Source organism: Chiloscyllium plagiosum, unplaced genomic scaffold, assembly GCF_037043375.1.
Source record: "Chiloscyllium plagiosum isolate Xiang-an unplaced genomic scaffold, Cpla_swu_hap1 HiC_scaffold_14, whole genome shotgun sequence".
NCBI classification, from domain to species: Eukaryota; Metazoa; Chordata; class Chondrichthyes; order Orectolobiformes; family Hemiscylliidae; genus Chiloscyllium; species Chiloscyllium plagiosum.
Window position 1 is genome coordinate 11,417,859 of NW_028270152.1, and position 25,481 is coordinate 11,443,339.

General features: G+C 55.4%; 1 protein-coding gene across 1 annotated transcript in view; it reads right to left on the reverse strand.

The window, feature by feature from the left end:
• The window catches only part of LOC122559237 (uncharacterized), a 177,352-nt gene that overhangs the window by 117,441 nt on the left and 34,430 nt on the right, over positions 1 to 25,481 (reverse strand). The window contains exon 13 of the mRNA XM_087994571.1: positions 6,549 to 6,584. Coding sequence (XP_087850697.1) covers positions 6,549 to 6,584 — 36 coding nt within the window. The remainder of the gene's footprint in view (positions 1 to 6,548; positions 6,585 to 25,481) is intronic.

Below are 25,481 nucleotides of genomic sequence, written 5' to 3' on the forward strand. Positions count from 1 at the left end.
CGTCAAGAAGGTGAACTTGAGGATTATCAGAGCTGCCATGATTTCTTTGAACAGTGGAGCAGTGTTGGTGGACCAAATTGCCTTCACCTCCTTTGGTTTATGCTTTTGACTGAATATGTTGATTCCCTTTACGCACCACAGACTTTTCTTCTACGATATCGTAACTGTTACATATTAAAATTGCAGAGTGCAACATAATCCTCTATTTCCAACTGAATAGAGAGCCCCTAATATCAGAGCCCATCTATGACAGTACTACAAATACAATCCATTGATATTGAAGGCAGTAGCAGTTCGACGTGGAGATGACACTGTGTTTACTCCAATGTCTGAGACTTTGACAAAAAATATCTCAAACATTCACTGAGTTTATTCAGCATATAGCAGAATGACCTGTAAGTTCAGGCTAATGTGAGAATGGGAGAACAATGGTGTGTCTAACCACCAGACTGAGAAGAGAAAGACAAAAGAACTGCAGGTGCTGGAATCCAAAGTAGACCATCAGGAGGCTGGGGGAACACAGCAAGGCAGGCAGCATCAGGAGGCTGGGGCAACAAAGCAAGGCAGGCAGCATCAGGAGGGAGAGGAACACAGCAAGGCAGGCAGCATCAGGAGCTGGGGGAACACAGCAAGGCAGGCAGCATCAGGATGGAGAGGAACACAGCAGGGCAGGCAGCATCAGGAGGGAGAGGAACGCAGCAAGGCAGGCAGCATCAGGAGCTGGGGGAACACAGCAAGGCAGGCAGCATCAGGAGGCTGAGGAAACACAGCAAGGCAGGCAGCAACAGGAGGGTGGGAGAACACAGCAAGGCAGGCAGTATCTGGAGGGAGAGGAACACAGCAAGGCAGGCAGCATCAGGAGGCTGGGGGAACACAGCAAGGCAGGCAGCATCAGGAGGCTGGGGCAACAAAGCAAGGCAGGCAGCATCAGGAGGGAGAGGAACATAGCAGGGCAGGCAGCATCAGGAGGGAGAGGAACACAGCAAGGCAGGCAGCATCAGGAGGCTGAGGAAACACAGCAAGGCAGGCAGCAACAGGAGGGTGGGAGAACACAGCAAGGCAGGCAGTATCTGGAGGGAGAGGAACACAGCAAGGCAGGCTGCATCAGGAGGGAGAGGAACACAGCAAGGCAGGCAGCATCAGGAGGGAGAGGAACACAGCAAGGCAGGCAGTATCAGGAGGGAGAGGAACACAGCAAGGCAGGCAGCATCAGGAGGGAGAGGAACACAGCAAGGCAGGCTGCATCAGGACGGAGAGGAACACAGCAAGGCAGGCAGTATCAGGAGGGAGAGGAACACAGCAAGGCAGGCAGCATCAGGAGGGAGAGGAACACAGCAAGGCAGGCAGCATCAGGAGGCTGGAAGAACACAGCAAGGCAGGCAGCATCAGGAGGGAGAGGAACACAGCAAGGCAGGCAGCATCAGGAGGGAGAGGGACACAGCAAGGCAGGCAGCATCAGGAGGCTGGAAGAACACAGCAAGTCAGGCAGCATCAGGAGGCTGGGGGAACACAACAAGGCAGGCAGTATCAGGAGGCTGGGGGAACACAGCAAGGCAGGCAGCATCAGGAGGCTGGGGGAACACAGCAAGGCAGGCAGCATCAGGAGGGAGAGGGACACAGCAAGGCAGGCAGCATCAGGAGGCTGGGGGAACACAGCAAGGCAGGCAGCATCAGGAGGCTGGGGGAACACAGCAAGGCAGGCAGCATCAGGAGGGAGAGGGACACAGCAAGGCAGGCAGCATCAGGAGGCTGGGGGAACACAGCAAGGCAGGCAGCATCAGGAGGCTGGGGGAACACAGCAAGGCAGGCAGCATCAGGAGGGAGAGGGAACACAGCAAGGCAGGCAGCATCAGGAGGCTGGGGGAACACAGCAAGGCAGGCAGCATCAGGAGGCTGGGGGAACACAGCAAGGCAGGCAGCATCAGGAGGCTGGGGAAACACAGCAAGGCAGGCAGCATCAGGAGGGAGAGGGACACAGCAAGGCAGGCAGCATCAGGAGGCTGGGGGAACACAGCAAGGCAGGCAGCATCAGGAGGCTGGGGAAACACAGCAAGGCAGGCAGCATCAGGAGGCTGGGGGAACACAGCAAGGCAGGCAGCATCAGGAGGGAGAGGGACACAGCAAGGCAGGCAGCATCAGGAGGCTGGGGGAACACAGCAAGGCAGGCAGCATCAGGAGGCTGGGGGAACACAGCAAGGCAGGCAGCATCAGGAGGCTGGGGAAACACAGCAAGGCAGGCAGCATCAGGAGGCTGGGGAAACACAGCAAGGCAGGCAGCATCAGGAGGGAGAGGGACACAGCAAGGCAGGCAGCATCAGGAGGCTGGGGGAACACAGCAAGGCAGGCAGCATCAGGAGGCTGGGGGAACACAGCAAGGCAGGCAGCATCAGGAGGCTGGGGGAACACAGCAAGGCAGGCAGCATCAGGAGGCTGGGGGAACACAGCAAGGCAGGCAGCATCAGGAGGCTGGGGGAACACAGCAAGGCAGGCAGCATCAGGAGGCTGGGGGAACACAGCAAGGCAGGCAGCATCAGGAGGCTGGGGGAACACAGCAAGGCAGGCAGCATCAGGAGGGAGAGGGACACAGCAAGGCAGGCAGCATCAGGAGGCTGGGGGAACACAGCAAGGCAGGCAGCATCAGGAGGCTGGGGGAACACAGCAAGGCAGGCAGCATCAGGAGGGAGAGGGAACACAGCAAGGCAGGCAGCATCAGGAGGCTGGGGGAACACAGCAAGGCAGGCAGCATCAGGAGGGAGAGGGACACAGCAAGGCAGGCAGCATCAGGAGGCTGGGGGAACACAGCAAGGCAGGCAGCATCAGGAGGCTGGGGAAACACAGCAAGGCAGGCAGCATCAGGAGGCTGAGGAAACACAGCAAGGCAGGCAGCATCAGGAGGGCTAGGAACACAGCAAGGCAGGCAGCATCAGGAGGGAGAGGAACACAGCAAGGCAGGCAGCATCAGGAGGGCTAGGAACACAGCAAGGTAGGCAGCATCGGGAGCTGGGGGAACACAGCAAGTCAGGCAGCATCAGGAGGCTGGGGGAACACAGCAAGGCAGGCAGCATCAGGAGGGAGAGGAACACAGCAAGGCAGGCAGCATCAGGAGGGAGAGGAACACAGCAAGGCAGGCAGCATCAGGAGGGCTAGGAACACAGCAAGGTAGGCAGCATCGGGAGCTGGGGGAACACAGCAAGGCAGGCAGCATCAGGAGGCTGGGGGAACACAGCAAGGCAGGCAGTATCAGGAGGCTGGGGGAACACAGCAAGGCAGGCAGCATCAGGAGGTGTAGAGGTCGACGTTTTGGGGCCTGAAGAGGGGTTACACTTGAAAACTCGACTTCTCCACCTCCACCAACACAGCCTGGCTTGCTGTGTTCCTCATCCTCCTGATGCTGCCTGCCTTGCTGTGTTCCTCATCCTCCTGATACTGCCTGCCTTGCTGTGTTCCTCATCCTCCTGATACTGCCTGCCTTGCTGTGTTCCTCATCCTCCTGATGCTGCCTGGCTTGCTGTGTTCCTCATCCTCCTGATACTGCCTGCCTTGCTGTGTTCCTCATCCTCCTGATGCTGCCTGGCTTGCTGTGTTCCTCCAGCCTCCTGCCTGTCTGTAGACTGGGAAGGGAAGGCAGTCCGACTGAGGTGAGGAGAGCGGAGACAGGGCTTCGGCAGAATCTGTGGAAGCAGAAACAAGAGTCCATGCTATGAGTCCTGTCTGACTCTTCTTCAGAACTGGAAGGTGTCGGAAAATGTTTCTTGTACGTACTTTTGAGGGATGCGGAGGAGGAGAGATGGGGCAGATGATGGGCAGGCTCAGTGCAAAAGATAAAAGGGTTCGTTAATGGTGGTGATTGAGAAAAGGAGATGTAGAATGGGTGTGAAAGGGAGAGAATCTCGACTGAAAACAACGTGATACAACATGGGCGCAAATTAAACTAACTAAGGACAAACAATACAGTGGTTAGCACTGCTGCCTCACAGCGCCAGAGACCCGGGTTCAATTCCTGCCTCAGGCAACTGACTGTGTGGAGTTTGCAAATTCTCCCCGGGTCTGTGTGGGTTTCCTCTGGGTGCTCCGGTTTCCTCCCACAGTCCAAAGATGTGCAGGTCAGGTGAATTGGCCAGTGTTAGATAAGGGGTAAATGTAGGGATATGGGTGGGTTACGCTTCAGGGGGTCGGTGTGGACTTGTTGGGCCGAAGGGCCTGTTTCCACACTGTACATAATCTAATCTAATACAAGAACAAAACAAGAAATTGCTGGAAAAGCTCAGCAGGTCTGGCAACATCTGTGAAGAGAAATCAGAGTTTACTGATTTCAGCTGAGTGGCCCTTCCTCAGAATGGACAAGGAACATAATTTGGTTCCGAAATTCAGGTCATCACTCTTCAATCAGGGTCAAGAGTTCAGGAAATGGGAGCTGGAAAGGTTGGGGGTGGAAGGATTGGAGTGGTTCTGTCCTTATACTCATTAGTTGCTGTGGGCTCCATGTTTGCAGCCACTCATCCTGTCCTCTCTGCCTCACTACAGTGACTCTACAATAACTGACTTCAGAAGAAGCAACAACAGTTTTCATCTCAGTCAGTTACCAGCTGTCCCCCCCTCAGGAATGGAAGAAGACCTGAACACCAATTCCCTTGTAGCATCGAGGGGCCACCAACCGCCTGAGCAGTTTCCAGCTTCATTGAGTCTTCAGGAATTTTAGCAACCTCCTTCGTTATCTTGGTAACAGGTCAGCTCATGACTTTGGGGACTGTCGTTGGAAATAGTCAGTGGTTTCTATTTTAGCTTGCTTTAAGCTTGGTGTTCATAAAATATTCCAATATTATCCACAGCACAGAGAGTATTACATAAGCTATGCACTTCCTTCCTGCCACGTGTTACCAAGGTCACTCCGAACGTGTTTTCTTTGCTCCAAGCCACAACAAGCGAGGGGAGAAAGTGAGGACTGTGGATGCTGGAGATCAGAGTCAAAAAGGGTGGTGATGGAAAAGCACAGCAAGCACATCAGGAATTCCTGATGGAGGGCTTATGCCTAAAACGTCGACTCTCCTGCTCCTCGGATGCTGGCTGACTGGCTGTGCTTTCCCACTGCGACACTCTTTGACCCACATTAAGGAAGATCTGTGTTTGTGACTTCTCCAAGAATGCCCCCTGATTTAAAGACAGAATAATCTCAGATGGAGCCAGTTGATGATTGTCCATCATTGCTGGGATTTAGAGGGAGACAATGATGTAGTGGCAATGGAAGCGGGCTAGTTATCCTAAAAGAAAAGGTGATTCAGATTCCACCATTGGGTCTTGATTAACAGCGTCTGGGACAGGTGGGGAAGTGAGTTGAGGTCAGAGTTAGATCACCCATGCTTTTATCAATTGGTGGAGAAGATTCAAGGGGCTAGCCTCAGCTTGCATTCAATGACAGCATCTAGCATGCAAAAGTAACTGGAAAGACTCATTAAAATTAACTGATATAACGTGGATTTTAAAACCAGACTCAGTAATGACCATGACAACCATCAGCGATTGTTGTACAATTCCATCTGGTTCACCAATGTTGCCTAGGGAAGGAAATCTGCTGCCCTTACCTGACCTGGCCTCCATGTGACTCCAGGCCCACAGCAACATGGCTGACTCTGATTTGGCCCAAAGCACACTTGGTTCAAGGGTAACGAGGGATGGGCAACAAAGACTGGTCCTTCCAATGGTGCCCATTCCCAAGAAATAACTTTTGAAAGCCTGTGGATGGCATTCCAATTTCAATGTGAGTTCCCGTGAGGTAGCCATCATTTCATTCAGAAATCCAACAAATCTTCACCATTATTTTTGACTGTAGATTTATCAAAATTAATCTTCAGTTCGACACTCACTTCTGACCCTCCCCACCCACTCAGTGCTGCTACACAGACGCAAAAACAAAAATTTGATTCATCAAACTACAAAACAACACTCAGTAATGTTGTATGAGCTCTGTTAGTCTGCAAAAGGGAGAAATTAGTAAGAAACAAAATGAACAAATCCCCCAAAAAGGTGATAAAGTCAAATGCAATGGAAAGGGGACAGCCTTGAGGAAGTCAGAGGCGGAAGCTTAAGGGAGAATGAAGCAAACTGAAGAAGAGGGAAACATTGCAGCATGTTTGGGGCAGCACAGTGGCTCAGTGGTTAGCACAGCAGCCTCACAGCAGCAGGATCCCAGGTTTGATTCCAGCCTCAGGTGACTGCCTGTGTGGAGTTTGTACATTCTCCCTGTGTCTGCGTGGGTTTCCTCCGGGTTTTCTCCGGTTTCCTCCCACAATCCAAAGATGTGCAGGTCAGGTGAATGGCCATGCTAAATTGCCCATAGTGTTAGGTGCATTAGTCAGAGGGAAATGGGTCTGGATGGGTTACTCTTCGGAGGGTCAGTGTGGACTGGTTGGGCCGAAGGGCCTGTTTCCACATTGTAGAGAATCTAATCTAATGTTGTGAGGAATGAGAGGGTGCACCAATTGAAAAGTGAGGAGCAGTAGTAAACATAATTAAATTAAACTAAACGCTGCAGTTAATTTGCTGTCGTTTACCTTAAGCCCGAATTTTGATAGAGCGTCTTCGACATTCTGCAAAGAGGAACAAAGTGAGTTTATGATCCTTCAACAGGCAACCTGACAAAGGGGTGGGAACTGCTTGAAGATGAACACCTTGGGAATGGTGATAACTCCGAAGGAAGACGGCGTAGGAGGAGAGTGACAGATGGAGATCCCTTACCAACAGATTCTCCATACCTTCCCTAAATTTTTTAAATTCATCCATGGATCATGGGTGCTGCTGACCAGCCAGGGTTGATATTGCCTGTCCCTAGTTGCCCATTGAGAAGGTGGGGGTGAGCTACCTTCTTGAACGGCTGCAGTCCACCTGCTGTGGGTTGACCCACAATATCATGAAGGAGGGAACTCCAGGATTTTGACCCAGCGACACTGATACATTTCCAAGTCAGGATGGTGGGTGGCATGGAAGGGAACTTGAAGGATTCCATGTATCTAGTGTCCTTGTCCATCTAGATGGAAGTGGTCGTGGGATTGGAAAGTGCTGTCTGAGGATCTTTAGTGAATTTCTACAGGCCATCTTGTAGATAGTACACACTGCTGCTACTGAGCATCGATGGTGGAGGGAGTAGATGCTTGTGGATGTGGTGCCAATCAGGCAGGCTGCTCTGTCCTGGATGGTGTCCTTGAGTGTTGTTGGGGCTGCACCCATCTAGGCAAGTGGGGGGTATTCCATCACACTCCTGATTTGTGCCTGTAAATGATGAACAGGCTTTGGGGAGTCAGGAGGTGAGTTACTCACTGCAGCTTTCCTAGCCTCTGACCCACTCTTGTGTTTTTGTGGTGAGTCCAGGTGAATTTCAGTAGTAACCCAAAGTTGTGGAAAGTGGGGAATTCAGTGATGGCAACTCCACTGAATATCAAGAGGCAGTGATATTGTCTCTAATTGGGGCTGGTCATTGCCTGGCATTTGTGTGGTGTGGACGTTACTTGCCACTTGTCAGCCCAAGACTGGATATTGTTCAGATCTTGCTGCATTTGAACATGGATTGCTTCAGTATCTGAAGAGTTGTGAATGTTGCTGGACATTGTGCAATCATTGGCGAACATCCTCACTTCTGACCTTATAGTGGAGGGAATGTCATTGATGAAGCAGCTGGAGATGGTTGGACCCAGGACAGTACCCTGAGAAACTCCTGCAGAGATGTCCTGGCCCTGAGATGGCTGACCTCCAACAACCACAACCATCTTCCTAGCAGAGGACAGTAGAGAGATTACCCCTTGATAACCACTATTCCAGTTTTGCCAGGGCTCCTTCATGCCACAGGGGTAGGAGAATCGACATTTTGGACAAAAGCCTTCTTTGCCCGAAACGTCGATTCTCCTGCTCTTTGGATGCTGCTTGACCTGCTGTGATTTTCCAGCACCAAACTCTTGACTCTAATCTCCAACATGTACAGCCCTCACTTTCACCTCCTTGATGCCACACTTGATCAAATGCGGCCTTGTTGGTCAAGGGCTGTCACTCTCTCCTTACCTCAGGAATTCAGAATAAAGTAATCCAGTCTGAGTCATTAGCCGTAACTAATAAATCTTAATACAATTAAATTAGCTTAGAATGAAGACTGCACAGCACATTAGCCACTCAGTTATTGATACTATCTCCATGGTTTGTACTGACAACAGGGATACAATCTTGTGGTGTTAGCTCCTTGTGGATGCAACCTACCATGGGGTTGGGTTTTGGTTCTGTATAGACTGCACTCTCAGATTGGTCCGCACTGCAGAGACTGCACTGATAGGCTGGTCCGCACTGCAGGGACTGCACAGACAGGCTGGCCTGCACTGTAGAGACTGCACTGACAGGCTGGTCCGCACTGCAGGGACTGCACTGACAGACTGGCCTGCACTGTAGAGACTGCACTGATAGGCTGGTCCGCACTGTAGAGACTGCACTGACAGGCTGGTCCGCACTGCAAGGACTGCACTGATAGGCTGGTCCGCACTGCAGAGACTGCACTGATAGGCTGGTCCGCACTGCAGAGACTGCACTGACAGGCTGGTTCGCATTGCCGAGACTGCTCTGACAGGCTGGTCCGCACTGTAGAGACTGCACTGACAGGCTGGTCCGCACTGCAGAGACTGCACTGATAGGCTGGTCCGCACTGCAAGGACTGCACTGATAGGCTGGTCCACACTGCAGAGACTGCACTAACAGGCTGGTCCGCACTGTAGAGACTGCACTGATAGGCTGGTCCGCACTGCAGAGACTGCACTGACAGGCTGGTTCGCATTTCCGAGACTGCACTGACAGGCTGGTCCGCACTGTAGAGACTGCATTGACAGGCTGGTCCGCACTGCAGAGACTGCATTGACAGGCTGGTCCGCACTGCAAGGACTGCACTGATAGGCTGGTCCGCACCGCAGAGACTGCACTGATAGGCTGGTCCGCACTGTAGAGACTGCACTGATAGGCTGGTCCGCACTGCAGAGACTGCACTGACAGGCTGGTTCGCACTGCAGAGACTGCACTGACAGGCTGGTCCGCACTGTAGAGACTGCACTGAATGGCTGGTCCGCACTGCAGAGACTGCACTGACAGGCTGTTCGCACTGCAGAGACTGCACTGACAGGCTGGTCCGCACTGTAGAGACTGCACTGACAGGCTGGTCCGCACTGCAGAGACTGCACTGATAGATTGGCCTGCGCTGCAGAGACTGCACTGACAGACTGGTTCGCACTATCGAGACTGCACTGATAGGCTTGTCCGCACTTTAGAGACTGCACTGATAGGCTGGTCCCCACTGCAGAGACTGCACTGACAGACTGGTCTGCACTGTAGAGACTGCGCTGATAGACTGGCCTGCGCTGTAGAGACTGCACTGACAGGCTGGTCAACACTGTAGAGACTGCACTGACAGGCTGGTCCGCACTGTAGAGACTGCACTGATAGACTGGTCTGCACTGTAGAGACTGCGCTGATCGACTGGCCTGCGCTGTAGAGACTGCACTGATAGGCTGGTCAACACTGTAGAGACTGCACTGACAGGCTGGTCCGCACTGTAGAGACTGCACTGATAGACTGGCCTGCACTGTAGAGACTGCACTGATAGGCTGGTCCGCACTGCAGGGACTGCACTGATAGGCTGGTCCGCACTGTAGAGACTGCACTGACAGGCTGGTCCGCACTGTAGAGACTGCACTGACAGGCTGGTCTGCAATGCAGAGACTGCACTGACAGGCTGGTCTGCACTGTAGAGACTGCACTGACAGGCTGGTCCGCACTGTAGAGGCTGCACTGACAGGCTGGTCCGCACTGCAGAGACTGCACTGACAGGCTGGTCCGCACTGTAGAGACTGCACTGACAGACTGGCCCGCACTGCAGAGACTGCACTGACAGGCTGGTCCGCACTGCAGAGACTGCACTGATAGACTGGCCTGCACTGTAGAGACTGCGCTGACAGGCTCGTCAACACTGTAGAGACTGCACTGACAGGCTGGTCCGCACTGGAGAGACTGCACTGAAAGATTGGCCTGCGCTGCAGAGACTGCACTAACAGGCTAGTCCGAACTGGAGAGACTGCACTAACAGGGTGGTCCGCACTGTAGAGACTGCACTGATAGGCTGGCCTGCGCTGTAGAGACTGCACTAATAGGCTGGTCAACACTGTAGAGACTGCACTGACAGACTGGTTCGCACTGTAGAGACTGCACTGATAGGCTGGTCCGCACTGTAGAGACTGCACTAACAGGGTGGTCCGCACTGTAGAGACTGCACTGATAGGCTGGCCTGCGCTGTAGAGACTGCACTGACAGGCTGGTCCGCACTGGAGAGACTGCACTGATAGATTGGCCTGCTCTGCAGAGACTGCACTGATAGGCTGGTCCCCACTGCAGAGACTGCACTGACAGACTGGTCTGCACTGTAGAGACTGCGCTGATAGACTGGCCTGCGCTGTAGAGACTGTACTGACAGGCTGGTCAACACTGTAGAGACTGCACTGACAGGCTGGTCCGCACTGTAGAGACTGCACTGATAGACTGGTCTGCACTGTAGAGACTGCGCTGATCGACTGGCCTGCGCTGTAGAGACTGCACTGATAGGCTGGTCAACACTGTAGAGACTGCACTGACAGGCTGGTCCGCACTGTAGAGACTGCACTGATAGACTGGCCTGCACTGTAGAGACTGCACTGATAGGCTGGTCCGCACTGCAGAGACTGCACTGACAGGCTGGTCCGCACTGTAGAGACTGCACTGACAGGCTGGCCCGCACTGCAGAGACTGCACTGACAGGCTGGTCCGCACTGCAGAGACTGCACTGATAGACTGGCCTGCACTATAGAGACTGCACTGATAGACTGGCCTGCACTGTAGAGACTGCACTGACAGGCTCGTCAACACTGGAGAGACTGCACTGACAGGCTGGTCCGCACTGGAGAGACTGCACTGATAGATTGGCCTGCGCTGCAGAGACTGCACTAACAGGCTAGTCCGCACCGGAGAGACTGCACTAACAGGGTGGTCCGCACTGTAGAGACTGCACTGATAGATTGGCCTGCGCTGCAGAGACTGCACTGACAGGCTGGTCCGCACTGCAGAGACTGCACTGACAGACTGGTTCGCACTGTAGAGACTGCACTGATAGGCTGGTCCGCACTGTAGAGACTGCACTAACAGGGTGGTCCGCACTGTAGAGACTGCACTGATAGGCTGGCCTGCGCTGTAGAGACTGCACTGACAGGCTGGTCCGCACTGGAGAGACTGCACTGATAGATTGGCCTGCGCTGCAGAGACTGCACTGACAGGCTGGTCCGCACTGGAGAGACTGCACTGATAGATTGGCCTGCGCTGCAGAGACTGCACTGACAGGCTCGTCCGCACTGCAGAGACTGCACTGACAGGCTGGTTCGCACTGGAGAGACTGCACTGATAGATTGGCCTGCGCTGCAGAGACTGCACTAACAGGCTGGTCCGCACTGTAGAGACTGCACTGATAGACTGGCCTGCGCTGTAGAGACTGCACTGACAGGCTGGTCAACACTGTAGAGACTGCACTGATAGATTGGCCTGCGCTGCAGAGACTGCACTAACAGGCTGGTCCGCACTGGAGAGACTGCACTGATAGGCTGGTCCACACTGCAGAGACTGCACTGTAGAGACTGGCTTGCACTGTAGAGACTGCACTGATAGACTGGCCTGCGCTGTAGAGACTGCACTGACAGGCTGGTCCGCACTGGAGAGACTGCACTGATAGATTGGCCTGCGTTGCAGAGACTGCACTGACAGGCTGGTCCGCACTGTAGAGACTGCACTGATAGGTTGATCCACACTGCAGAGACTGCACTGATAGACTGGCTTGCACTGTAGAGACTGCACTGATAGACTGGCCTGCGCTGTAGAGACTGCACTGACAGGCTGGTCCGCACTGGAGAGACTGCACTGATAGATTGGCCTGCGCTGCAGAGACTGCACTAACAGGCTGGTCCGCACTGGAGAGACTGCACTGATAGATTGGCCTACGCTGCAGAGACTGCACTGACAGGCTGGTCCGCACTGCAGAGACTGCACTGACAGGCTGGTTCGCACTGGAGAGACTGCACTGATAGATTGGCCTGCGCTGCAGAGACTGCACTAACAGGCTGGTCCGCACTGGAAAGACTGCACTGATAGATTGGCCTGCGCTGCAGAGACTGCACTAACAGGCTGGTCCGCACTGGAGAGACTGCACTGATAGATTGGCCTGCGCTGCAGAGACTGCACTGACAGGCTGGTCCGCACTGCAGAGACTGCACTGACAGACTGGTTCGCACTGTAGAGACTGCACTGATAGGCTGGTCCGCACTGTAGAGACTGCACTGATAGGCTGGCCTGCGCTGTAGAGACTGCACTGACAGGCTGGTCCGCACTGGAGAGACTGCACTGATAGATTGGCCTGCGCTGCAGAGACTGCACTGACAGGCTGGTCCGCACTGGAGAGACTGCACTGATAGATTGGCCTGCGCTGCAGAGACTGCACTGACAGGCTGGTCCGCACTGTAGAGACTGCACTGACAGGCTGGTTCGCACTGGAGAGACTGCACTGATAGATTGGCCTGCGCTGCAGAGACTACACTAACAGGCTGGTCCGCACTGTAGAGACTGCACTGATAGGCTGGTCCGCACTGTAGAGACTGCACTGATAGACTGGCCTGCGCTGTAGAGACTGCACTGACAGGCTGGTCAACACTGTAGAGACTGCACTGATAGATTGGCCTGCGCTGCAGAGACTGCACTAACAGGCTGGTCCGCACTGGAGAGACTGCACTGATAGGCTGGTCCGCATTGTAGAGACAGCACTGATAGGCTGGTCCACACTGCAGAGACTGCACTGTAGAGACTGGCTTGCACTGTAGAGACTGCACTGATAGACTGGCCTGCGCTGTAGAGACTGCACTGACAGGCTGGTCCGCACTGGAGAGACTGCACTGATAGATTGGCCTGCGTTGCAGAGACTGCACTGACAGGCTGGTCCGCACTGTAGAGACTGCACTGATAGGCTGATCCACACTGCAGAGACTGCACTGATAGACTGGCTGGTCCGCACTGGAGAGACTGCACTGATAGACTGGCCTGCGCTGTAGAGACTGCACTGACAGGCTGGTCCGCACTGGAGAGACTGCACTGATAGATTGGCCTACGCTGCAGAGACTGCACTGACAGGCTGGTCCGCACTGCAGAGACTGCACTGACAGGCTGGTTCGCACTGGAGAGACTGCACTGATAGATTGGCCTGCGCTGCAGAGACTGCACTAACAGGCTGGTCCGCACTGGAGAGACTGCACTGATAGATTGGCCTGCGCTGCAGAGACTGCACTGACAGGCTGGTCCGCACTGCAGAGACTGCACTGACAGACTGGTTCGCACTGTAGAGACTGCACTGATAGGCTGGTCCGCACTGTAGAGACTGCACTAACAGGGTGGTCCGCACTGTAGAGACTGCACTGATAGGCTGGCCTGCGCTGTAGAGACTGCACTGACAGGCTGGTCCGCACTGGAGAGACTGCACTGATAGATTGGCCTGCGCTGCAGAGACTGCACTGACAGGCTGGTCCGCACTGGAGAGACTGCACTGATAGATTGGCCTGCGCTGCAGAGACTGCACTGACAGGCTGGTCCGCACTGCAGAGACTGCACTGACAGGCTGGTTCGCACTGGAGAGACTGCACTGATAGATTGGCCTGCGCTGCAGAGACTGCACTAACAGGCTGGTCCGCACTGTAGAGACTGCACTGATAGGCTGGTCCGCACTGTAGAGACTGCACTGATAGACTGGCCTGCGCTGTAGAGACTGCACTGACAGGCTGGTCAACACTGTAGAGACTGCACTGATAGATTGGCCTGCGCTGCAGAGACTGCACTAACAGGCTGGTCCGCACTGGAGAGACTGCACTGATAGGCTGGTCCGCATTGCAGAGACAGCACTGATAGGCTGGTCCACACTGCAGAGACTGCACTGTAGAGACTGGCTTGCACTGTAGAGACTGCACTGATAGACTGGCCTGCGCTGTAGAGACTGCACTGACAGGCTGGTCCGCACTGGAGAGACTGCACTGATAGATTGGCCTGCGTTGCAGAGACGGCACTGACAGGCTGGTCCGCACTGTAGAGACTGCACTGATAGGCTGATCCACACTGCAGAGACTGCACTGATAGACTGGCTTGCACTGTAGAGACTGCACTGATAGACTGGCCTGCGCTGTCGAGACTGCACTGACAGGCTGGTCCGCACTGCAGAGACTGCACTGACAGGCTGGTTCGCACTGGAGAGACTGCACTGATAGATTGGCCTGCGCTGCAGAGACTGCACTAACAGGCTGGTCCGCACTGGAAAGACTGCACTGATAGATTGGCCTGCGCTGCAGAGACTGCACTAACAGGCTGGTCCGCACTGGAGAGACTGCACTGATAGATTGGCCTGCGCTGCAGAGACTGCACTGACAGGCTGGTCCGCACTGCAGAGACTGCACTGACAGACTGGTTCGCACTGTAGAGACTGCACTGATAGGCTGGTCCGCACTGTAGAGACTGCACTGATAGGCTGGCCTGCGCTGTAGACACTGCACTAATAGGCTGGTCAACACTGTACAGACTGCACTGATAGATTGGCCTGCGCTGCAGAGACTGCACTGACAGGCTGGTCCGCACTGGAGAGACTGCACTGATAGATTGGCCTGCGCTGCAGAGACTGCACTGACAGGCTGGTCCGCACTGCAGAGACTGCACTAACAGGCTGGTCCGCACTGGAGAGACTGCACTGATAGATTGGCCTGCGCTGCAGAGACTGCACTGACAGGCTGGTCCGCAATGCAGAGACTGCACTGACAGACTGGTTCGCACTGTAGAGACTGCACTGACAGGCTGGTCCGCACTGCAGAGACTGCACTGATAGACTGGCCTGCACTATAGAGACTGCACTGATAGACTGGCCTGCACTGTAGAGACTGCACTGACAGGCTCGTCAACACTGTAGAGACTGCACTGACAGGCTGGTCCGCACTGGAGAGACTGCACTGATAGATTGGCCTGCACTGCAGAGACTGCACTAACAGGCTGGTCCGCACTGGAGAGACTGCACTAACAGGGTGGTCCACACTGTAGAGACTGCACTGATAGGCTGGCCTGCGCTGTAGAGACTGCACTAATAGGCTGGTCAACACTGTAGAGACTGCACTGATAGATTGGCCTGCGCTGCAGAGACTGCACTGACAGGCTGGTCCGCACTGCAGAGACTGCACTGACAGACTGGTTCGCACTGTAGACACTGCACTGATAGGCTGGTCCGCACTGTAGAGACTGCACTAATAGGGTGGTCCGCACTGTAGAGACTGCACTGATAGGCTGGCCTGCGCTGTAGAGACTGCACTAATAGGCTGGTCAACACTGTAGAGACTGCACTGATAGATTAGCCTGCGCTGCAGAGACTGCACTGACAGGCTGGTCCGCACTGCAGAGACTGCACTGACAGGCTGGTTCGCACTGGAGAGACTGCACTGATAGATTGGCCTGCGCTGCAGAGACTGCACTGACAGGCTGGTCCGCACTGGAGAGACTGCACTGATAGATTGGCCTGCGCTGCAGAGACTGCACTGACAGGCTGGTCCGCACTGCAGAGACTGCACTGACAGGCTGGTTCGCACTGGAGAGACTGCACTGATAGATTGGCCTGCGCTGCAGAGACTGCACTGACAGGCTGGTCCGCACTGGAGAGACTGCACTGATAGATTGGCCTGCGCTGCAGAGACTGCACTGACAGGCTGGTCCGCACTGGAGAGACTGCACTGATAGATTGGCCTGCGCTGCAGAGACTGCACTGACAGGCTGGTCCGCACTGCAGAGACTGCACTGACAGGCTGGTTCGCACTGGAGAGACTGCACTGATAGATTGGCCTGCGCTGCAGAGACTGCACTAACAGGCTGGTCCGCACTGTAGAGACTGCACTGATAGGCTGGTCCGCACTGTAGAGACTGCACTGATAGACTGGCCTGCGCTGTAGAGACTGCACTGACAGGCTGGTCAACACTGTAGAGACTGCACTGATAGATTGGCCTGCGCTGCAGAGACTGCACTAACAGGCTGGTCCGCACTGGAGAGACTGCACTGATAGGCTGGTCCGCATTGCAGAGACAGCACTGATAGGCTGGTCCACACTGCAGAGACTGCACTGTAGAGACTGGCTTGCACTGTAGAGACTGCACTGATAGACTGGCCTGCGCTGTAGAGACTGCACTGACAGGCTGGTCCGCACTGGAGAGACTGCACTGATAGATTGGCCTGCGTTGCAGAGACGGCACTGACAGGCTGGTCCGCACTGTAGAGACTGCACTGATAGGCTGATCCACACTGCAGAGACTGCACTGATAGACTGGCTTGCACTGTAGAGACTGCACTGATAGACTGGCCTGCGCTGTAGAGACTGCACTGACAGGCTGGTCCGCACTGCAGAGACTGCACTGACAGGCTGGTTCGCACTGGAGAGACTGCACTGATAGATTGGCCTGCGCTGCAGAGACTGCACTAACAGGCTGGTCCGCACTGGAAAGACTGCACTGATAGATTGGCCTGCGCTGCAGAGACTGCACTAACAGGCTGGTCCGCACTGGAGAGACTGCACTGATAGATTGGCCTGCGCTGCAGAGACTGCACTGACAGGCTGGTCCGCACTGCAGAGACTGCACTGACAGACTGGTTCGCACTGTAGAGACTGCACTGATAGGCTGGTCCGCACTGTAGAGACTGCACTGATAGGCTGGCCTGCGCTGTAGACACTGCACTAATAGGCTGGTCAACACTGTACAGACTGCACTGATAGATTGGCCTGCGCTGCAGAGACTGCACTGACAGGCTGGTCCGCACTGGAGAGACTGCACTGATAGATTGGCCTGCGCTGCAGAGACTGCACTGACAGGCTGGTCCGCACTGCAGAGACTGCACTAACAGGCTGGTCCGCACTGGAGAGACTGCACTGATAGATTGGCCTGCGCTGCAGAGACTGCACTGACAGGCTGGTCCGCAATGCAGAGACTGCACTGACAGACTGGTTCGCACTGTAGAGACTGCACTGACAGGCTGGTCCGCACTGCAGAGACTGCACTGATAGACTGGCCTGCACTATAGAGACTGCACTGATAGACTGGCCTGCACTGTAGAGACTGCACTGACAGGCTCGTCAACACTGTAGAGACTGCACTGACAGGCTGGTCCGCACTGGAGAGACTGCACTGATAGATTGGCCTGCACTGCAGAGACTGCACTAACAGGCTGGTCCGCACTGGAGAGACTGCACTAACAGGGTGGTCCACACTGTAGAGACTGCACTGATAGGCTGGCCTGCGCTGTAGAGACTGCACTAATAGGCTGGTCAACACTGTAGAGACTGCACTGATAGATTGGCCTGCGCTGCAGAGACTGCACTGACAGGCTGGTCCGCACTGCAGAGACTGCACTGACAGACTGGTTCGCACTGTAGACACTGCACTGATAGGCTGGTCCGCACTGTAGAGACTGCACTAATAGGGTGGTCCGCACTGTAGAGACTGCACTGATAGGCTGGCCTGCGCTGTAGAGACTGCACTAATAGGCTGGTCAACACTGTAGAGACTGCACTGATAGATTGGCCTGCGCTGCAGAGACTGCACTGACAGGCTGGTCCGCACTGCAGAGACTGCACTGACAGACTGGTTCGCACTGTAGACACTGCACTGATAGGCTGGTCCGCACTGTAGAGACTGCACTAATAGGGTGGTCCGCACTGTAGAGACTGCACTGATAGGCTGGCCTGCGCTGTAGAGACTGCACTAATAGGCTGGTCAACACTGTAGAGACTGCACTGATAGATTGGCCTGCGCTGCAGAGACTGCACTGACAGGCTGGTCCGCACTGGAGAGACTGCACTGATAGATTGGCCTGCGCTGCAGAGACTGCACTGACAGGCTGGTCCGCACTGCAGAGACTGCACTGACAGGCTGGTTCGCACTGGAGAGACTGCACTGATAGATTGGCCTGCGCTGCAGAGACTGCACTGACAGGCTGGTCCGCACTGGAGAGACTGCACTGATAGATTGGCCTGCGCTGCAGAGACTGCACTGACAGGCTGGTCCGCACTGCAGAGACTGCACTGACAGGCTGGTTTGCACTGGAGAGACTGCACTGATAGATTGGCCTGCGCTGCAGAGACTGCACTAACAGGCTGGTCCACACTGTAGAGACTGCACTGATAGACTGTCCTGCGCTGTAGAGTCTGCACTGACAGGCTGGTCAACACTGTAGAGACTGCACTGATAGATTGGCCTGCGCTGCAGAGACTGCACTGACAGGCTGGTCCGCACTGTAGAGACTGCACTGATAGGCTGATCCACACTGCAGAGACTGCACTGATAGACTGGCTTGCACTGTAGAGACTGCACTGATAGACTGGCCTGCGCTGTAGAGACTGCACTGACAGGCTGGTCCGCACTGGAGAGACTGCACTGATAGATTGGCCTGCGCTGCAGAGACTGCACTAACAGGCTGGTCCGCACTGGAGAGACTGCACTGATAGATTGGCCTGCGCTGCAGAGACTGCACTGACAGGCTGGTCCACACTGCAGAGACTGCACTGACAGGCTGGTTCGCACTGGAGAGACTGCACTGATAGATTGGCCTGCGCTGCAGAGACTGCACTAACAGGCTGGTCCGCACTGGAGAGACTGCACTGATAGATTGGCCTGCGCTGCAGAGACTGCACTAACAGGCTGGTCCGCACTGGAGAGACTGCACTGATAGATTGGCCTGCGCTGCAGAGACTGCACTGACAGGCTGCTCCGCACTGCAGAGACTGCACTGACAGACTGGTTCGCACTGTAGAGACTGCACTGATAGGCTGGTCCGCACTGTAGAGACTGCACTAATAGGGTGGTCCGCACTGTAGAGACTGCACTGATAGACTGGCCTGCGCTGTAGAGACTGCACTAATAGGCTGGTCAACACTGTAGAGACTGCACTGATAGATTGGCCTGCGCTGCAGAGACTGCACTGACAGGCTGGTCCGCACTGGAGAGACTGCACTGATAGATTGGCCTGCGCTGCAGAGACTGCACTGACAGGCTGGTCCGCACTGCAGAGACTGCACTGACAGGCTGGTTCGCACTGGAGAGACTGCACTGATAGATTGGCCTGCGCTGCAGAGACTGCACTAACAGGCTGGTCCGCACTGGAGAGACTGCACTGATAGATTGGCCTGCGCTGCAGAGACTGCACTAACAGGCTGGTCCGCACTGGAGAGACTGCACTGATAGATTGGCCTGCGCTGCAGAGACTGCACTGACAGGCTGGTCCGCACTGCAGAGACTGCACTGACAGACTGGTTCGCACTGTAGAGACTGCACTGATAGGCTGGTCCGCACTGTAGAGACTGCACTAACAGGGTGGTCCGCACTGTAGAGACTGCACTGATAGGCTGGCCTGCGCTGTAGACACTGCACTAATAGGCTGGTCAACACTGTAGAGACTGCACTGATAGATTGGCCTGCGCTGCAGAGACTGCACTGACAGGCTGGTTCGCACTGTAGAGACTGCACTGATAAACTGGCTTGCACTGTAGAGACTGCACTAACAGGCTGGTCCGCACTGTAGAGACTGCACTGACAGGCTGGTCCGCACTGCAGAGACTGCACTGACAGGCTGGTTCGCACTTGAGAGACTGCACTGATAGATTGGCCTGCGCTGCAGAGACTGCACTAACAGGCTGGTCCGCACTGGAGAGACTGCACTGATAGATTGGCCTGCGCTGCAGAGACTGCACTAACAGGCTGGTCCGCACTGTAGAGACTGCACTGATAGGCTGGTCCGCACTGTAGAGACTGCACTGATAGACTGGCCGGCGCTGTAGAGACTGCACTAACAGGCTGGTCCGCACTGTAGAGACTGCACTGATAGGCTGGTCCGCACTGTAGAGACTGCACTGATAGACTGGCCGGCGCTGTAGAGACTGCACTGACAGGCTGGTCAACACTGTAGAGACTGCACTGATAGATTGGCCTGCGCTGCAGAGACTGCACTAACAGGCTGGTCCGCACTGGAGAGACTGCACTGATAGGCTGGTCCGCATTGTAGAGACAGCACTGATAGGCTGGTCCACACTGCAGAGACTGCACTGTAGAGACTGGCTTGCACTGTAGAGACTGCACTGATAGACTGGCCTGCGCTGTAGAGACTGCACTGACATGCTGGTCCGCACTGGAGAGACTGCACTGATAGATTGGCCTGCGTTGCAGAGACTGCACTGACAGGCTGGTCCGCACTGTAGAGACTGCACTGATAGGCTGATCCACACTGCAGAGACTGCACTGATAGACTGGCTTGCACTGTAGAGACTGCACTGATAGACTGGCCTGCGCTGTAGAGACTGCACTGACAGGCTGGTCCGCACTGGAGAGACTGCACTGATAGATTGGCCTGCGCTGCAGAGACTGCACTAACAGGCTGGTCCGCACTGGAGAGACTGCACTGATAGATTGGCCTGCGCTGCAGAGACTGCACTGACAGGCTGGTCCGCACTGCAGAGACTGCACTGACAGGCTGGTTCGCACTGGAGAGACTGCACTGATAGATTGGCCTGCGCTGCAGAGACTGCACTAACAGGCTGGTCCGCACTGGAGAGACTGCACTGACAGACTGGCCCGCACTGCAGAGACTGCACTAACAGGCTGGTCCGCACTGGAGAGACTGCACTGATAGATTGGCCTGCGCTGCAGAGACTGCACTGACAGGCTGGTCCGCACTGCAGAGACTGCACTGACAGACTGGTTCGCACTGTAGAGACTGCACTGATAGGCTGGTCCGCACTGTAGAGACTGCACTAACAGGGTGGTCCGCACTGTAGAGACTGCACTGATAGGCTGGCCTGCGCTGTAGAGACTGCACAGACAGGCTGGTCCGCACTGGAGAGACTGCACTGATAGATTGGCCTGCGCTGCAGAGACTGCACTAACAGGCTGGTCCGCACTGGAGAGACTGCACTGATAGATTGGCCTGCGCTGCAGAGACTGCACTGACAGGCTGGTCCGCACTGCAGAGACTGCACTGACAGACTGGTTCGCACTGTAGAGACTGCACTAACAGGCTAGTCCGCACTGTAGAGACTGCACTAACAGGGTGGTCCGCACTGTAGAGACTGCACTGATAGGCTGGCCTGCGCTGTAGAGACAGCACTAATAGGCTGGTCAACACTGTAGAGACTGCACTGATAGATTGGCCTGCACTGCAGAGACTGCACTGACAGGCTGGTCCGCACTGCAGAGACTGCACTGACAGACTGGTTCGCACTGTAGAGACTGCACTGATAGGCTGGTCCGCACTGTAGAGACTGCACTAACAGGGTGGTCCGCACTGTAGAGACTGCACTGATAGGCTGGCCTGCGCTGTAGAGACTGCACTGACAGGCTGGTCCGCACTGGAGAGACTGCACTGATAGATTGGCCTGCGCTGCAGAGACTGCACTAACAGGCTGGTCCGCACTGGAGAGACTGCACTGATAGATTGGCCTACGCTGCAGAGACTGCACTGACAGGCTGGTCCGCACTGCAGAGACTGCACTGACAGGCTGGTTCGCACTGGAGAGACTGCACTGATAGATTGGCCTGCGCTGCAGAGACTGCACTAACAGGCTGGTCCGCACTGGAGAGACTGCACTGATAGATTGGCCTGCGCTGCAGAGACTGCACTAACAGGCCGGTCCGCACTGGAGAGACTGCACTGATAGATTGGCCTGCGCTGCAGAGACTGCACTGACAGGCTGCTCCGCACTGCAGAGACTGCACTGACAGACTGGTTCGCACTGTAGAGACTGCACTGATAGGCTGGTCCGCACTGTAGAGACTGCACTAATAGGGTGGTCCGCACTGTAGAGACTGCACTGATAGGCTGGCCTGCGCTGTAGAGACTGCACTAATAGTCTGGTCAACACTGTAGAGACTGCACTGATAGATTGGCCTGCGCTGCAGAGACTGCACTGACAGGCTGGTCCGCACTGGAGAGACTGCACTGATAGATTGGCCTGCGCTGCAGAGACTGCACTGACAGGCTGGTCCGCACTGCAGAGACTGCACTGACAGGCTGGTTCGCACTGGAGAGACTGCACTGATAGATTGGCCTGCGCTGCAGAGACTGCACTAACAGGCTGGTCCGCACTGGAGAGACTGCACTGATAGATTGGCCTGCGCTGCAGAGACTGCACTAACAGGCTGGTCCGCACTGGAGAGACTGCACTGATAGATTGGCCTGCGTTGCAGAGACTGCACTGACAGGCTGGTCCGCACTGCAGAGACTGCACTGACAGACTGGTTCGCACTGTAGAGACTGCACTGATAGGCTGGTCCGCACTGTAGAGACTGCACTAACAGGGTGGTCCGCACTGTAGAGACTGCACTGATAGTTTGGCCTGCGCTGCAGAGACTGCACTGACAGGCTGGTTCGCACTGTAGAGACTGCACTGACAGACTGGCCCGCACTGCAGAGACTGCACTGACAGGCTGGTCCGCACTGCAGAGACTGCACTGATAGACTGGCCTGCACTATAGAGACTGCACTGATAGACTGGCCTGCACTGTAGAGACTGCACTGACAGGCTCGTCAACACTGTAGAGACTGCACTGACAGGCTGGTCCGCACTGGAGAGACTGCACTGATAGATTGGCCTGCGCTGCAGAGACTGCACTAACAGGCTGGTCCGCACTGGAGAGACTGCACTAACAGGGTGGTCCACACTGTAGAGACTGCACTGATAGGCTGGCCTGCGCTGTAGAGACTGCACTAATAGGCTGGTCAACACTGTAGAGACTGCACTGATAGATTGGCCTGCGCTGCAGAGACTGCACTGACAGGCTGGTCCGCACTGCAGAGACTGCACTGACAGACTGGTTCGCACTGTAGACACTGCACTGATAGGCTGGTCCGCACTGTAGAGACTGCACTAATAGGGTGGTCCGCACTGTAGAGACTGCACTGATAGGCTGGCCTGCGCTGTAGAGACTGCACTAATAGGCTGGTCAACACTGTAGAGACTGCACTGATAGATTGGCCTGCGCTGCAGAGACTGCACTGACAGGCTGGTCCGCACTGCAGAGACTGCACTGACAGGCTGGTTCGCACTGGAGAGACTGCACTGATAGATTGGCCTGCGCTGCAGAGACTGCACTAACAGGCTGGTCCGCACTGGAGAGACTGCACTGATAGATTGGCCTGCGCTGCAGAGACTGCACTGACAGGCTGGTCCGCACTGGAGAGACTGCACTGATAGATTGGCCTGCGCTGCAGAGACTGCACTAACAGGCTGGTCCGCACTGGAGAGACTGCACTGATAGATTGGCCTGCGCTGCAGAGACTGCACTAACAGGCTGGTCCGCACTGTAGAGACTGCACTGATAGGCTGGTCCGCACTGTAGAGACTGCACTGATAGACTGGCCGGCGCTGTAGAGACTGCACTAACAGGCTGGTCCGCACTGTAGAGACTGCACTGACAGGCTGGTCCGCACTGCAGAGACTGCACTGACAGGCTGGTTCGCACTGGAGAGACTGCACTGATAGATTGGCCTGCGCTGCAGAGACTGCACTAACAGGCTGGTCCGCACTGCAGAGACTGCACTGACAGACTGGTTCGCACTGCAGAGACTGCACTGATAGGCTGGTCCGCACTGTAGAGACTGCACTGACAGGCTGGTTCGCACTGTAGAGACTGCACTGATAAACTGGCTTGCACTGTAGAGACTGCACTGATAGACTGGCCTGCGCTGTAGAGACTGCACTAACAGGCTGGTCCGCACTGTAGAGACTGCACTGACAGGCTGGTCCGCACTGCAGAGACTGCACTGACAGGCTGGTTCGCACTGGAGAGACTGCACTGATAGATTGGCCTGCGCTGCAGAGACTGCACTAACAGGCTGGTCCGCACTGGAGAGACTGCACTGATAGATTGGCCTGCGCTGCAGAGACTGCACTAACAGGCTGGTCCGCACTGTAGAGACTGCACTGATAGGCTGGTCCGCACTGTAGAGACTGCACTGATAGACTGGCCGGCGCTGTAGAGACTGCACTAACAGGCTGGTCCGCACTGTAGAGACTGCACTGATAGGCTGGTCCGCACTGTAGAGACTGCACTGATAGACTGGCTGGCGCTGCAGAGACTGCACTAACAGGCTGGTCCGCACTGGAGAGACTGCACTGATAGGCTGGTCCGCATTGTAGAGACAGCACTGATAGGCTGGTCCACACTGCAGAGACTGCACTGTAGAGACTGGCTTGCACTGTAGAGACTGCACTGATAGACTGGCCTGCGCTGTAGAGACTGCACTGACAGGCTGGTCCGCACTGGAGAGACTGCACTGATAGTTTGGCCTGCGTTGCAGAGACTGCACTGACAGGCTGGTCCGCACTGTAGAGACTGCACTGATAGGCTGATCCACACTGCAGAGACTGCACTGATAGACTGGCTTGCACTGTAGAGACTGCACTGATAGACTGGCCTGCGCTGTAGAGACTGCACTGACAGGCTGGTCCGCACTGGAGAGACTGCACTGATAGATTGGCCTGCGCTGCAGAGACTGCACTGACAGGCTGGTCCGCACTGCAGAGACTGCACTGACAGGCTGGTTCGCACTGGAGAGACTGCACTGATAGATTGGCCTGCGCTGCAGAGACTGCACTAACAGGCTGGTCCGCACTGGAGAGACTGCACTGATAGATTGGCCTGCGCTGCAGAGACTGCACTAACAGGCTGGTCCGCACTGGAGAGACTGCACTGATAGATTGGCCTGCGCTGCAGAGACTGCACTGACAGGCTGGTCCGCACTGCAGAGACTGCACTGACAGACTGGTTCGCACTGTAGAGACTGCACTAACAGGCTAGTCCGCACTGTAGAGACTGCACTAACAGGGTGGTCCGCACTGTAGAGACTGCACTGATAGGCTGGCCTGCGCTGTAGAGACAGCACTAATAGGCTGGTCAACACTGTAGAGACTGCACTGATAGATTGGCCTGCACTGCAGAGACTGCACTGACAGGCTGGTCCGCACTGCAGAGACTGCACTGACAGACTGGTTCGCACTGTAGAGACTGCACTGATAGGCTGGTCCGCACTGCAGAGACTGCACTGACAGGCTGGTTCGCACTGGAGAGACTGCACTGATAGATTGGCCTGCGCTGCAGAGACTGCACTAACAGGCTGGTCCGCACTGGAGAGACTGCACTGATAGATTGGCCTGCGCTGCAGAGACTGCACTAACAGGCTGGTCCGCACTGGAGAGACTGCACTGATAGATTGGCCTGCGCTGCAGAGACTGCACTGACAGGCTGGTCCGCACTGCAGAGACTGCACTGACAGACTGGTTCGCACTGTAGAGACTGCACTGATAGGCTGGTCAACACTGTACAGACTGCACTAACAGGGTGGTCCG